The sequence below is a fragment of the Lycium barbarum genome, chromosome 8 (assembly GCF_019175385.1).
Source record: "Lycium barbarum isolate Lr01 chromosome 8, ASM1917538v2, whole genome shotgun sequence".
Taxonomy (NCBI): domain Eukaryota; kingdom Viridiplantae; phylum Streptophyta; class Magnoliopsida; order Solanales; family Solanaceae; genus Lycium; species Lycium barbarum.
In genome coordinates this window covers 122,335,536-122,352,332 of record NC_083344.1, presented here as the reverse complement: position 1 = coordinate 122,352,332, position 16,797 = coordinate 122,335,536, and the positions used below count along the sequence as shown (strand labels likewise).

At 34.9% G+C, this 16,797-nt stretch overlaps 2 protein-coding genes across 2 annotated transcripts; both read right to left on the bottom strand.

The window, feature by feature from the left end:
• Window positions 1–3,563: 3,563 nt before the first annotated feature.
• Window positions 3,564–6,828, bottom strand: LOC132607046 (UPF0161 protein At3g09310). The gene is made up of 5 exons (XM_060320835.1): window positions 6,646–6,828; window positions 6,491–6,560; window positions 4,512–4,571; window positions 4,241–4,381; window positions 3,564–3,960 (listed from the first exon to the last, which is right to left on the bottom strand). Exons 1-5 carry the CDS (start codon window positions 6,757–6,759, stop codon window positions 3,902–3,904), a joined length of 444 nt encoding a protein of 147 aa, XP_060176818.1. The 5' UTR covers window positions 6,760–6,828; the 3' UTR covers window positions 3,564–3,901.
• Window positions 6,829–7,675: 847 nt separating this feature from the next.
• Window positions 7,676–13,010, bottom strand: LOC132607043 (probable protein S-acyltransferase 16). The gene is made up of 7 exons (XM_060320833.1): window positions 12,566–13,010; window positions 9,248–9,340; window positions 9,065–9,166; window positions 8,829–8,906; window positions 8,653–8,751; window positions 8,468–8,563; window positions 7,676–8,268 (listed from the first exon to the last, which is right to left on the bottom strand). Exons 1-7 carry the CDS (start codon window positions 12,836–12,838, stop codon window positions 8,155–8,157), a joined length of 855 nt encoding a protein of 284 aa, XP_060176816.1. The 5' UTR covers window positions 12,839–13,010; the 3' UTR covers window positions 7,676–8,154.
• Window positions 13,011–16,797: the final 3,787 nt, after the last annotated feature.

Sequence of the window (16,797 nt, the reverse complement as noted above, 5' to 3'; positions counted from 1 at the left end):
GGTTTACTAATTTATGAAATGAAAATAAATTGGATTCATTAATTTGTGAGATAAAAAAAAAACTTCACACAAGTTTCAACTGGGTGAGGCACAGCCTGAAGTCTCTTGAGTAAAAGGTGCTTGAGAATCTATCGCATACTATTACTCCAATGTTTGAGAGGGCTAACATTGGAGGGCTAAAGTAGATTTTTTTTTTCATTCCTTTTTAGAGGGGATTAATTGGTTTTATAACTAACATTTTTTATAAGATATTTGAAAATGACGCACAAGAAAGTATAGAAAATGTGCATGATATAAATGAAATGGTGTGATGGGTTAATTTTTGGTGTTTGTTTTGTTTGTAATGGTTAATCTCGAAGAGGCTCATTCACTAAAGCACAAGCACACGTCTCGTAAAGGTGTGGTTAATGATAACTAAGCTCAAACAAAAATGTATTTTAACCGAGTGGAATGATTAACATGTACATAATGTGGTCGTTCTATGATAATTGTGCAGTTAATTGATGTTCGTCGTTTATCATTCTTAAGTCTATTAATTAAGTTTGTTTAAGCAAATCATTCAGCAAGTCGTTAGTCAAGTGAAGTTTTAATTTATCAATCATGTGCCTCAGCCATCAATGGTATGTTCACTTATTATTAATTTAATTCCTCACTGATACATACATAGCTGTTCCAAACAAAATTTTCAAGTGTGTCAAATTCATAATGCCAAATTCATTTTACTCTAGCTTCAAAACCTAATCAGATCATGTTTAAATGATACGTATATAAATGTGATGGAGAAATGATCACCAACCATTTGGAACAAAGAATGGCAGCATTCCTTTCATTTTACCTATAAAATACTGGTTTAACAAATCAGACATCTTCAATCCGCCAAGAAAATATGTGTAGTATCAAACTATCAGGACATAGTTACATAGCAGAAACAATATATTTTCCACATTTGGCACTCTGACTCCATTTTTTTTCTCTTGGGAAAATCAACTTATTCCTGAGCCTTTTGCTATATTTCCTTTTATATAGGTCTAAACTGCAAGGCTAATAACAGTCCTTAATAAATTTCAAGGATGTAAAGAACATTGTACCTGTGGAAATGCTTGGAGGCTAAAAGTGTACCTGTGGCGTACATTAGGGTGATCAAGGACATGTATGAGGGAGCCAAAACTAGGGTGAGGACAGTAGGAGGAGACTCAGAGCACTTTCCAGTTGTGATGGGGTTGCATCAAGGATCAGCTCTTAGTCCGTTTTTATTTGCCTTGGTGATGGATGGATTGACACGGCAAATTCAAGGTGAGGTGCCATGGTGTATGCTTTTCGCGGACGACATAGTCCTGATTGACGAGACTCGTAGCGGAGTTAACGCTAAGCTGGAGTGTTGGAGACATACTCTGGAGTCTAAAGGGTTTACGCTGAGTAGGATCAAGACAGAGTACTTGGAGTGTAAGTTCAGTGAAGCAACTCATGAGGCTGACTTGGAAGTAAGGCTTGGTACCCAGACCATCCAGAAGAAAAGTAGTTTCAAGTACCTTGGGTCTATTGTGCAAGGCAGCGGGGAGATTGACGATGATGTCACACATCGTATTGGGGCAGGGGGGATGAAATGGAGGCTTGCTTCCGGAGTGCTATGTGACAAAAAGGTGCCACCAAAACTTAAGGGCAAATTCTACAAAGTGGTGGTTAGACCGACTATGCTGTATGGGGCGGAGTGTTGGCCAGTTAAGATCTCTCACGTTCAAAAGATGAAAGTTGCCGAGATGAGAATGTTGAGATGGATGTGTGGCCACACCAGGAGTGACAGGATTAGGAATGAGGATATTCGGGATAAGGTGGGGGTGGCCTCGGTGGAAGACAAGATGCGAGAAGCGAGATTGAGATGGTTTGGGCATGTGAAGAGGAGAGATACAGATGCCCCAGTGCGGAGGTGTGAGAGGTTGGCCATGGATGGTTTCAGACGAGGTAGGGGTAGGCCGAAGAAGTATTGGGGAGAGGTAATTAGACACGACATGGCGCAATTACAGCTTACCGAGGACATGACCTTAGATAGGAGGGTTTGGAGGACCCAAATTAGGGTAGAAGGCTAGTAGATAGTCTCATTATCCGTTCTTATTAGTAGTCGCATTACTGCAATATAATTTCTTGTGCTCCTATAAAATACTGGTTTAACAAATCAGACATCTTCAATCCGCCAAGAAAATATGTGTAGTATCAGACTATCAGGACATAGTCACATAGCAGAAACAATATATTTTCCACATTTGGCACTCTGACTCCATTTTTTTTCTCTTGGGAAAATCAACTTATTCCTGAGCCTTTTGCTATATTTCCTTTTATATAGGTCTAAACTGCAAGGCTAATAACAGTCCTTAATAAATTTCAAGGATGTAAAGAACATTGTAAAGGAAAAATTTCTGGTGCCGCAATTGAATGCGAAGAATACAAGATACCTCAGGGTGAAGCCGTGGGAGGGGGTCGAGAGGTTAAAAAAAAGGGTACTTAGATATAGAACTTCTAACTACAACATCCTTTCAGAATTGCAAGATCAATCACTGTTATTTCTGGTCCACCTCAACATAAAATTTAACTGACAACGACCTCCATATTTGAGATTACACCTATAATTACATGACCTCAGATAGTTTTCAGAGGTTGCATCTTATCGTAAAATAGCTAATGAGCTAAGAGAGATGTGTTTGTGAATAACCAGCGTGCAAGAAAGCAGTAGGTAAATAATTCTGAACAAAACTAAGCAACTCAATCAATTCTTGATATGAGCTTGTGATCCTTGTTCACAAATCACAATAGACTAGTCTTAGTAGAGGTCCCAGTGTAAAAGGATCTTTTAAGCTTCATTTTCTGGTCTAATCTCAATGACGACTTAGTATTCAAATCCAGAATATTAGGTAAAATAAAAGTGATTCCAGTCATCTCATACTTGCCTCAAACATGTATGCAGCCAAACGAAAAGAGTTTTGTGTGTTTGGTCCTTCTGAAATAGGATCAAATGTGCCACTTCAAATGCATTGTAGGGCTAAAAGTGCTACTAGGGTATCCCAAGGTAAGACCAAATGCAATATCGCTTAGTTGATAGAGTCTTGAGCATAACTTTAACTCTAATTGAAGCTAAGTTTTACTAAGATTCTTTTTGCAGTGTATGATGTCGAGTGTTGGGCAAACAAAGAGTACAAGAACTTGATATTATGCTGTAAGTAAAAGTATGATGTTTGCTAACAATTTTGAAGCAAATCAAGAATTCTTTTGAATATACAGTTTCACTTCTTTATCAGGAGCTACTTTTCTGAATTTGCCATTCTATTACAATAGTGAATTTAAACTGTGCTGTATGAATCTCTAAGTAATAAAAGTAACTAGCTGTTAATTATGGTCTGCTGCAGGTGGTTCTGTTTAGATGTGGTTCCCTAATGCTTAGCGTTAGCTCTCTAAGAATACCAGAGACTCAAATTTTATACGAATTGGATGAACCTTTATCATTAACAACCTTTTTGCTCAAATTGATAATCTACTAGAATATAAACTATTAAAAGATGTAGAAGTGAACTGCGTTGAAAAAGCAACAAACACATTCTGTTTAATATCAGCTAGAGAAGAATGTTACTTTGACTTGCATTACCAAATACCTTAAACAAGATCGGAGGTAGTATAAACAGTAGCTTTGGTCCAAACCTGTATAAATGTTAATAAATCACTAGATATGTATAGAAGTTAGATTCCAAACCCAGGTACTAGCACTTGAGGCCGTGTCCTAGAATCTAGAACCCATAAGATTCAAATCCTAGCCCGCCTTTGACCATAAACAATGCATATATATAATATATTTGTTCCAATATCAAGGGTTTGCATTACCAAAAGCCAAACCTGTACTTTCATCTAACATCAAGTGTCATTCCTGTGGTGGACTTTCCTCGCCGAACCATCTCGGGGGATCAAAACCAGATCCTCCTGTCATTTTTGAAAATAGAATATGAATGACACACTAAAGATCAAAACCAGATCCTCCTGTCATGTTTGAAAATATAATATGAATGACACACTAAAGATCAAAACCAGATCCTCCTGTCATGTTTGAAAATATAATATGAGTGACACACTAAAATCTTACTCCAAGATTTATCAACAAAATCAAAAGTTTTACCACATCATTAAGCAGGATAAAATAAAGTAGTTCCCGTAAAGCTTCAGAGTGACATCAGAATTTAAGCAAACGATGAAACATCAGTACCTAGAGGGTTACAGCGACAAAGGCGCCATGCTGTTAAGACTGTCCCTTTAGCAACTCCATATTTCTTGTAAGCAATCATGGAGTATTCACTGCATGTTGGTACATACCGGCAACTCCTTGGCATTATTGGCGAGATTTCCCCTGCTTAACAGTCAATGGTTACACAGTCCTGACGGTCTTTATGGCATAAAAGTGAGAAATTCGAAATAGCTCAATAGAATCAGGAGAGGAGAAAAGTCAAAAATTTTAGCTAAACATATCCTCAACTTACTTTTATAGAACTTGAGCATTGATAATGCAGCTTTGACCCCCAAATTATCTTCTTCATCATCTGAATTCAAAAAGCAAGCACCAAATTTCAGCAAAATGCAATCCCAACATCTGAAACAACTTCTTCGACCCAAAATCTGTTGGAAATTGTGGGTATCTCAAAAGGAAGTACAAACTATCTGTTGGAAACTAGCTGCTACCAAGTTGTTGGAGCAACACCTATATATAGATGGCACTATAGTGACCAATGACTTAGATTTCCAACTCTGCTTTCTATTTTTTCTCCTTCTAAACTGGGTTTTTTTCTCTCTTGCGGTCTATAACTGAAAGAGCTTGTTAAATCCTGGGGATACGCCTAATTATGTTATTTACTGTACGGGTGAAAAATCCTTAAGGATAGTGTCATTGACACGCCTCAAGCTAAATTCTATTCTCCAAAGTACTATTTTTTTTTATAACAGAATCTCCCTTCCCGGCATATAAATTGAAGATCCAACTCATAATAGTGTGTCCACTTGTACAGTTTTATCAAGAAAAAACTTAACACACATCCCATATTTTATCGAACCAATAAATGCTAAACGTGTGCCATTTACATAAACTTTTGATCACTTAATCATGATGAATTGTAATTTATATGTATTCTCACCTTAATCTAACACAATTTGGTGTAAACACTGGATGCACACAAGTCTTTCTCCTTACAGCTACTCTCTCTTGGATTGAGAATTTGAGATTATATAACTAAGGTATAATTTAACCATGACTAAATTAAGGAACGCAAACACCTTCATTTTAGACAGATTTCAAAAGTCTGTGTGTGTATTATAAAGTGGTGCACGCATTGGCTTGTTAAATGTTTGAGGTCCACCACATCAAGGGCGGAGCTATTGGAAAATAATGATCCCACCCAGGAATAATATCCACGCTAAATAACAAAAATAAGAGAGTAGTAACGACACCAAATCTTTTAAACGGGGTAAAATACAATACACGAGAGGAGCAACACAATACTACTATTTTTTTTGATGACATGGGAACCCGCAGCGGCTACCCTTTGGATGTGCACAGGATAAACCCAGCTACTGTGCAATAGCTCGCAATACTACTATAGTGAGAAATATTACAGCTTCGTAGTCTCAAAAGACTATACCACACTCAAAGAACATACCACTCTTTATTTTAGACACCTCACTATAACACACGCTCATACACTCTACTTTTCTTCACAGACTATTTCTATCACAGTCTGTGAACTGCTCTCAACTCTCTATGTAACTCTCTCTATTGCTCTCTGCTTATGGTGTATTTCAAATAAGAGATCGACTTCCTATTTATAGGAAGAGTTGCTGTATTCATCAGCCAATCACATTGCAAGTTTGGCCAACTTGTAATTGTAATTGGTTATCACCAAATTAAAACATGTTACGACATATTGCAAGTTTGTAACTTGCTGCAGCCCACAATTGCCTGTGAATCCTCCAATCACTTATTTTGATTTCTCATTTCATTCTTTTGCTTTTTTTCTTTTTTCTTTTTTCTTTTATTTAATTATTTGGTCCCACAGGAGCTATAGCTTCGCCTAAGGGTTCAACAGAACTCAATCGAAACTTGTATGTATGTTTAAAAATTCACTTACGGTACGAAGAAAAATGTTTTCCATACAAGTACTATGGGAGGTAGGGGTGGCTGGGTGGGGGTTGGTTGGGATGAGGGCTACAGGGTAGGGTGAAGATGAGGTAGGTTGGAGGACACAATCAACTTCTGGAACATGTTTTTTCTACTTCCATTAGGCAAGTCATTTTTTCTTTAGTTCAAGAACTTGTTTTCCTGGAGAAAATGTTTTTCTCGACTGACCGAACGTGGAAAAATTGAAAAACATTTTCCTCCATACGAAACACACCCTAATAAGCTTTAGCGTTTTCCAAGAATCCATAACTCATAAACTCAAAACCTTAGCTCCGTTTCTGCGCCACATACCTTGAGAGTTGTTCTCTTCAGAATCCGACACACTAACGATACATAAGCTCCGATTCTGCTGCCTGTATTTCTACAAGAAAAAGAAATGGGAAGTTCATACTATGGTTAATTGAAAACTGAAAGGTAAGAGATGGAGTTGTGAGAAATGAAGTTACTTTTCTCAGTGGAAAGAAAAGATTTGAGTGCTGCTTCCTGTAAGATGACGAATTTGTTGAAGAAAAGGGTTTACAATGGGAGGAGTAGCTGTTGAGGGACAAAGCTAGCGCCATTGATGGTGTAGAGGTTTTGATGGATGAGAGGAAGTGGCACTTGGTGCGAATTTCTTTGTGCACCGTACATGTGTCACTTTTAGATTTTTGTACTCGTTCCGTCCCCTATTAGTTGTCCACATTAATTATTTTTTTAAGTAATCAGATAAGAGTAATGTAGTAAATATACACTTTTATTTATGAGTTCTTAAAGGACATTTAAAGAGGAAAGTAGACAAGTAATATGAGACGGAGGGAGTAATCTTTTAATAGACATTTTATAATGTATTTTTCTTCATTATTATTGTAATGTATAGTAAATTTTTTATAATTTATAAATTTTAATTTTAAAATATTAAGTTGATTTAATGCAATTTTACTTTCAGAGACAGTTTAGCCTGCATGAAAAATTTGTGAACAACATAAATAAGAATTTAAAATTTGTGAATAATTGAACGGTAGATAGGATGAAGATAATACAAAGTTGTAGCCGCCCAATAAAATTTGTGAGTCATTGAACAACACAGGCAAAACTTAACTATCCAGCAAAAGTTGTGAACAATTTAACCAGATAAGTAGGCTGAAGAGAGTACACAATTGTTGCCGCCCAATAAAACTTGTAAATAATCGAACAACATGCAAGATTTACCCATCCGACAATATTTGTGAACATTTACCCATCCGACAATATTTGTGAACACTTTAACACTATAGATAAAATGCAGATAATATCAAGTTGTGGCTGGCTAGGAAAACTTGTGAACAATACAACAACACATGTAAAATTTACCCATCCGACTAAACGTATGACCCATTCAATAGTCATGTTTTGGCTGTCCAACAAAACTTGTGAGCAGTTAAACATGTGTAACTTTTTCATCCTTAAGATTGTGTAGCACCAAAGCAATTTTTCGCAAAACTTCCTTAAACAAGGACAAAACATAAACACTTTGACGCAAGTCATTCCCCATGAAATTTCAAGAATCCAGTCCTACAATGTTGCTCCAAAAAATTGTTAACTTTACTCATTTGTAGTTGCATGTATTACAACCATTTGAGCTACAACAGAATGCTCTAAGTTAGCTTGGAAAGGGAACTTCTTTTTGTACATCACGTAAATAACCCCAACTATGAACAATGCTAAGTATCTTATGTCCAACTTCTCCAATTCTCTAGTTACTTCGACTACAATGCGACTGCCGATGGGGACCAAAACTTCAGTTAGAACTGATGGAAAACAAAAACTTGATGACTGCCTCCGTGTTGTATCTTTTGTAAGTCAGAAACGGGGTTCTTCTTTGCTCCTTTATACGACGAGTAGAGCTGCTACTTTACAAGGTAAAGCTACACTTCAACAGCTGCGTCATGCTGATTTGGCGATCAAACACTTTACATCTCTGTTGCAAGAAGATACATTCATTTTGATGCTGGCGAGCCAGGTATGTCATCATATGCTGTCCGAAAACGAAGGCCAGATTCAATATGTCTTGTGGAGGGGAATGGCCAGCAAAGGACATTTGGACCTAGAACCTGCATTGCCAAGGAAAACCAATTCAAACATTGATATAAATTAGGTAACATGTGTGATAAAGCACACTCGTCTCAAAGGATATGCTATAGTAAAACAAGAAATTTACATACCGCAGAAGAAAAATAACAATGAAGGTTATCGTTAAAGAAGGGAGAAGAAATGTGTGGAAGAGGAAAAGGAAGAGGAATAATCGCTTACTGATATCAAATTCTCGTATGCACCAAGATTATATGGATGTGAATAGACATAACCTCCCTTTTCAGCAACGCACATTGCTCTCACACCTTCTTGGTACTGCAGAGCATGAATAACCTTATAAGTGGATGTACACATAATAAGCCGCTGAAAAGAATTGAATGACATATGATATTGCAGTTAACAACCTCAATTGTTGTTTTGTTTTGCAAAATCAGGTAAAAATGCCAACCCAGGAAAAAGCCCAGTGCCAAACTTAGGGGGACTAGTATAAGCCCTGAGATAATCTGTTAACAGGATAAAGCTTGAGTAAGTTGCCAAATGAAAAATTAATAAAGAACAAAAGATATTCCTGGGAAATTACATATACAACTCTGTAAGAGCCTTCACTTTGCTGGTCATCCTTTGGAGACTCTATAGTTATGCTCCCGACAAGCAAAACCTATAAAAATAAGACTTGTTAGAGGTTGAGGGTAGAAAACAAATCTCAATTTATGCTTTGATCAGACATATATCATAATAACAAGCATTGAATTAATAGATGTCAGCAATAATGGAAGATAGAAGATCATATCCGGTAGTGCCAAAATGCAAACTTACCAGGGAATATATGCAAGCAACAACAGCATACATAACAAAGATGAAGAAGATCTTGTAGTTTGCATGCCCCACACAATTATTCATCCACACGCAATGATGATCCTTATGTCCAAAATGAAACACTTTCACTTCAATATGCAGTACATCAAGAAAAGACATAAATGAAATATAGACTAGGCATACCATTCGTAGTACACATCTATTACATACACGACAATGATGAGCACGTGGTGGCTTATAAAGGGAACATTTTTGGCAGTACCTCAAATCTCCACCCTGTAGAATAATGCATAGAAAGAAATTAAATTCACTAAGTTTGCCCTCAAAGTTGATACTATCAAGTAAAGAACAGTCCTAATTCACAGACACTAATGAGCTTTGTTAAAACTTTTTGTTTGAAAAATAAAATTCAAGCAGAATATCAATCTCAGTTAATAGAATATGTATTTTAGGTTCACCGACGTTACTTGGACTCTCCTAAAATGTCGTCGGGTGCGTGTCGGATCCTTCAAAAGTAGTGTATTTTTGGGTTCACTTTTGAAGAGTCCGAGTAACTTAGGGTTCACGTTGTCTGATCGAAAAAATAAAATATGTAATTAGCAATACTAAATATTGGTTATGCATATACTCTTGTATTCTGATAACATTATTGTAGGGATTCTGTAAAATATACTAATAGATTACCAGATGTTAGAAATTGATGAACTATCAGGTCCTAAGAACTTGATTGAGAATGGAAGAATAGTCATCAAAACTATTATTATTTTTTTGATGAAGTCAAAACTATTATTATTCGAGCATCAATCAATTACTTTTCTTGCTAGTCATGATTAAAATATGATTAATTATTAAAATATTCAAAATATAAGCGCTACTTGAAGTATGCACAGCCACATGTGCAAAATCAACTATTTTTCTGGCTATTCTCAAACAACGCATGCACAAAATCTAGAATCCCATCGCTACTTGTATATGGTGGATAGTTTGGAATAAGAGAAAGATGAGATGTTTGGAGCCAAAACTAACTCAATTCGGAAGATAAAGTGAAACTGCATAGCTTTGCTTGCCTTTTGATGTAACAAGAACTTCTGATAAGGCAGAATCTCTCTTAGGCTTTACAGAATTCCTCCAAAAATAGATAGGGAGGTTTTAGCTTTTCGGGTTCATGCTTGCACATTGTAAGCTGTACAGTCGTAGTGCTGATATTGTTAATAGTTAATAATACCCTACCCTCTTAAGAAAAGAAGTAGTTTAAGCTTATAAGAGAAGTGACTTTTTGGTTCTATGGATAAACATGGTAGGTGAAATTAAAACAATAAAGATGCTATCATGTAAGGAGGGAATAACAGTTACTGGAAATTTCACAATCCTAACATAGAGCTAAGGCAGTACTCTATAGATGGTATAACTGCTAGCTGAAGTATCAACAAAGGACGAGCAAGTGGTATTTGCACCGGTCATATTTTTCATTCCCTATCGTTTGAGAAAAGGAATTCAATTCCATGATATGAGAAGATGGGTCAAACACCAATAAATGGACTGAAGAGTATTTAGAGGACCACCAAAAGTAAGGAATGTTTAGCAGAACAGAAACATCCTTTCTTCAGTTTTATAAATAGTTATATTGAGCTTTCATACACAGTAGGCCTGTTTTGACACACTTCTAGAGTATGCTGCTCCTTGTAATCAGGGAGGATTTCACAATATAATATGTGACTTCACGGGTACCTAGTAGCTTTTTTCTAGATTGTGAACCCAGTTATTATTGTATATTAACTTGAATTCGTTATAGGAACTCATAAACTTCAAAATCCTAGATCGGCCTCTTCTTGTAATTATATCTAACTCCATATCTTTAACAGTTAAATGTCCATTTCTGACTCAATAATTAATTTCCTTAATACTTGGGGATATAATCTCTGTGACCTTAAAATTTGGCGACAAGCATAGTAAAGAGCCAAACTACCAAAGCCATATCTCTCTTTTACTTGGCATATGCAACAGAAATCACATGTTAAGCAAGATTTTTCAACAGAATGCTTACTTTTCCCCAAGTTTTCCAATTATTGAATGAAAACTTACATAAAGATTACATTTTTTATTCTTAACCATTTCCTAGGTAAGCAAACACCAAATAAATGGACTTATGGCTTAAAGCAAGAGGTAGTCTGGTATGTAAATTATCATTCTGTAGTCACTTTCCTCTCCAAAAATCACTAAAAATGACTCCAACACTAAAACATTTTCTTTAGTACTTGAAATTATCACTAAACAATATCTTATACCTATACTGTTACTACCATATTTTTCCTACTTGTTTTCCCTAATCCAAACCAAACACTAGAAACTAATTCAGAAAATGATTCTCAAGGTAAAACATTTTCAACTGAGCAAAGAGACAAAATTGAAGTAGGTTATACATTTATATACTCCCACCGTTTCAATTTGCTTTTTAGTCCATTTAAAAAAGAATGCCTCTTTACTTTTTTGGCAACTCTTTAATTCTAACTTTCCACATGGCATGTTTAAGATCACAAGATTAAAGGGCATTTTGGTACATTTCACGTATCTTTAGTTACTAAACACAAAATTCAACAGTCTTTTTCACTTTCTTAAACTCCGTGCCAAGTCAATACCAGACAAAGAAATTAATCCCCAATACTATTACTACCATATTTATCCTACTTTTGTTTTCCTAATCCAAACCAAACACTAGAAAATAATTCAGAAAGTGATTCTCTAAGGTAAAACATTTTTCCACTGAGCAGACATACAAATTGAAGTAATATAAACATTTATATATACAGAATGAGAACTAAAAAGTATAGCAGGAGTAGAAACCAAAGCTAATACTCCATCCGTTTCAATTTATTTATCTTACTTTCCTTTTTAGTCCGTTTCAAAGAGTATCCCTTTCCTTTTTTGACAACTCTTTAATTTTAACTTCCCACATGACATGTTTAAGATCACAATATTAAAGGGCATTTTGGTACATTTCACATATCTTTAGTTAACAAACACAAGATTCAAAAGTCTTCTTTAATTTCTTAAACTCCGTGCAAAGTCAAAACCAGACAAACAACTTGAAACGAAAGGATTACTTGTCTTCCCTAATCCAAACCAAACACCAGAAAATAATTCCAAGGTAAAACAATTTTCCACTAAGTAGAGATAAAAATTGGAAGTAATATACTCCCTCCTTCCCAATTTATTTATGTGACACTGTTTCCTTTTAAATCAGTCCAAAAGAAAAATATCACTTTGCTATACTATACATAATAACAACTCAACTTTAAATTTACCTTTTTACCCTTAATGAGATGACATCTACGGAGTAAGAGCCTGTTTGGATGGACTTATAACATACGACTTTTAGACTTATTTTAACTTAAAATAAGTGCTTAAAAATATATTTTTTATTTTACCCAAATATGTAAGAACTGAAAAAAATGGCTGGAAAAAAATAAAATGATTGAAACGCCAAAAAAAATAAAAAAAGACCTTGCGTTTGATCTCATGAACGATATTATGAGGGTCTTCAACATCGGGTACAAATGAGGTAGGAACCCGACCCGGATCGGTGTAAATAGCAAGGGCATAATTGGAAATGCACATAACAGCAACAACGGTGAAGAACACGGCGTTAAGCATACCAGGTGAAGACCAAAGCCCAAACCACTGGTCAATGAATACAAACACCGTTGACAAGTAAATGAATGCAATGGCGGTTATCACGACGGTGACGTGGAACGATAATACGCTGCCACGTTTCATTTGAAGGATCACCGCCGGTGAGAATTTAACGGCGGGTTGGATCTAGTTAGATGATTTAAGTTGGGGATTGTTTTGGAGTTTGGTGTTTTGGTTCATCAAGTTTTGTTTTATTAATACTTTGGTGCTACCAAATACTATGCGAAATTGTGAAGTTATTTTACAACTACCAACTAATTCCATTTAATACTTCAAAACCAAGTTACATAAGCTTTAGATTTATATCTATTTTTATTTTGTATAGTATGTATGTTTTAAATATACATCTCGTGTCGATATTATAAATTTATAATCAAATGGAGTATATAATTTAAAAACTTATGTTGGAGTTCTCTGTCTTGCTTTCCTTTTTGATTAGTTTAAAAAAAATGCTTATTTCTATATTTACTATGACAATTTAAACATCTTATAGACTAGTTTATAATCATAAGATTGAAATGATATTTTAGTAATTATACATATCTTTAGTTTAGGATCACGAGATTAAAAAATTTCTATTTTATTTCATACATTTCGTGTCTAGTCAAACTTAGACACTTAAAATGGGACGGAAGAAATAGTTTTTTGTTGAAATTTGTTTTTTAAGCTTCGAATTGAATATAACTTCAATGATTTTCACCCAGAAAACTACGTCATATACTTTTTTTTTGGGGGGGGGGGGTGGTAAGGAGTATTTTACCTTTTTTTACGTCAAGTAATTAGTTGAGCTAAGCTAGTGTAGTAGGAAAACAACGTTTTGTTTTTATAATTTAAATTTTTGCTTTTGCAATTCTGCTTACTAGATTGTGTGCCCCATTACTAGATTATAAATTTAAATATGACACAAGTTATAAAAAATTCTAACATAGAGCTAAGGCAGATCAATGAAGACGAACACCGTTGAGAAGTAGATGAATGCAATGGCGGTTATGACGACGGTGACGTGGAGCGATAATCCGTTGCCACGTTTCATTTGAAGGTCACCGTCGGCCAGGATTTAACGGTGGGTTGGATATAAATGATTTTGGAGTTTGGTGTTTGGGTTCATGAACTTTCTTTTATTATATTATATAGATAGATGGTCCGGTAGGTCCAACTTTGTAACACTTTGGTTCACCAAATACAATGCGAAATTGTGAAGTATTTTACTACTTTACTAGTACCAACCAACTCCATTATTTTCTTTTGTCTAATTCTTGAAAACCAAGTTTCATAAGTTTTATTTATACTCCCTCCGTCTATTTTTACTTGCTATGTATCCTTTTCGAGTCAAATTATCTATCGTTTTTTGTTTTATACGCCCCTTAAGAAATACTTCCTTCAGATAAAAAAGAGTGTCCATATAGCCATTTGTACACCCCTTAAGAAAATATTAACTCGTAGATAAAAATAGATAATTTGACTAAACTGCTCCTAATTAAATAGACATTGAGATTTGATCACATAACATTTAATCGGGGCAAATCTGAAAAAATAAGGTTAATTCTTTCTTGATTTGATAAGTGAACAATTTTTTTGACCCAAGAAAAAAAGGCTAAGTAAACACTCTTTTTGATCCAGAGGGAGTATTAATTAGAAGGGATATTTGACTAATTTTAATTTATGTCTAAGTTGTAATAGCTCCCCATTAAATATTTACTCTATGTATGTGTCATCTCCATTAATGACAAAATTCTACTAAGGGCAAAATGGAAAAAAATGTAATTAATTGTATCTTGAATTCTTAAAACGACAAATAATTTGATACAACTTTTTTTAGTAACCACGATAAATAATTTGAGACAGCGGGAGTATTAACTTGGCACACCCCTTAAGGGGCTATAAATAGAATGATAATTGTACTATATCACTTCTAATTATTACTAAGTCATCTAATGGTTGAAATCAATCACACTTTAAAAGTTAGCGCAACCACTAACAATTCCTTGAAGTTTTCAACTCAATAATTAATAATAAGAGTAAAATAGGTATGAAATGATAAATTATATCTTAGTTTTCCAAACTAGACAAATAAAAGTGGACATCTATTTTCAGTATACAGGACAGACAAGTAAAAACGGAAGGAATATCTAATTTCATTATAGTATGCATGCTTTACATATATCTCGTTTCAATTATTATAAAATTTATACATATTAAATGATAAACTTAAAATCATATACTATAATTTAAAGACCTATGTTGAAGTTATAATAATTTTTTTGTTGAATTTTGTTTCATTAAGCTTCGAATTGAGCCTAACTTCAACGATTTTCTCCCATAATAAAACTGTACGTCAAGTACTTTTATTACTGATACGTCTAAATTACACCCCAGTTAAAGATGTAAGCAATCGTTGTCAAATATAAGACCAATCAACCCAACTTGGTCCGTTGGTCGGGTATCGTAATCACACGAGAAATACTACGAAGAAAGGTCCACTATCTACTTATTGTTATCATGTTGTTCAAAATATGTTGACTGATTATAGGTTACTTGGATTTGTCACTTTCTTTTTTCGGCAAGTGTATGAGGAGGCTAATTTATATCAAGTTGTTGTTGCCCCATATTGTGCATGCTTGGAGATTAGCCAAGTAGGAAGAAAACTTTCAAAGAGATTAATTATTCAAATGTAGAAAAGCTTGATTAGTCAGTTTGTTAATTATTGTTAGAGCGCTTAAACAAGTCCGTTTCAATGTCATGAGTGGCAACTGAACTCTGTAGTTTGAGTGAAAATTAAAATACTCAAAACTAAATCCAAAGAAAAGAAAGGGATGGAGTACTATCATTTTATCAGCCAGAAATGGGTAATTTGTAGCTATTCAATCTCAAGGTCTCCAGCCACAATAACTTACTAATCCCAAATTGCCCTTAAATATGGTTGTTACCTCATGTTGTTAATTAATTAGTTAGTCGTTAGATGTTCATTTCTCATCATTTCCTGTGTTCTGTCCATGCACCTATATTAACAGCCTTGATATTAACAATTTTTTTTTTTTTTTAATCGTTTGGTATTCGAATCCACTTGTCCGACTAAATAACCCTCATCTTCGTTACATTTTTTTTTGGTTATAAGAAACTAATTTTATTACCAGAAGAGTTTATGACATAGCTTGATTTGTCTAGAATATTTCCTTTCGCGTCTATTTGTAGGGCTGGGCGTTCGGTATTCGGTTCGGTATTTTCAAAGTTCGGATTCGGTAATTCGGTAATCGGTAATTCAAAGTATATACCAAATACCGAACTTTCAAACTTCGGTTCGGTAATCGGTAAATCAAACTTCGGTTCGGTATGGTATTCGGTAATACCATATTGAAGTCGAAGTCCACTGTATTAGAATGCAAGTATACTATGCAAGGGGTCAATGTAATTAGTAACAACAGCAACATATTCTTAAAATAAATTGGGCAGAAATTGTATACCTGGACAAAAGTTTCAGAATTGAAGACATTCTAGTTAGATCTTTAAAAATCCAGAATTGAAGACAACTGTAGTAAAAAACATAAACTTCAGCATTCATCACTCTTCCCAAACCATTTATACCGCTTCTTGGCAACGTGATCGTAAACAGCATCCCTTAAAGGTTTAGGTACAATCATGAGAGCACTCATGGCAGAGTAAGGTAATGACAAGTGAGTTAGAACCCTCAGTGCAGCTGCAGCAAAAGTCAGATACATTACAATGTCAGCATTGTCACAGAAATGTTGGAAAAATACACCTATGTTCACAGAGCATAGCCAGTCCAATGTACAAATAAAGAATGAGAATTTCGATAAATTGATAGCCAGCAATCCAGCATACACGTAATCAAAGTATGAATCCTCTTCCACTGGTCCGGATAGAGCATATATATGTAGACCTCAACTAGTTAGTATTGGGACATAATTCATTAATAATGCTAAAAAGGCATAAAAATTAGAACTTTTTTATGTTGACATCCTTTGTGACGTAGGAGTAGTGGGTGCAAAAATATATTGGTACCCATTAGTCCAAACTTGGTGAAA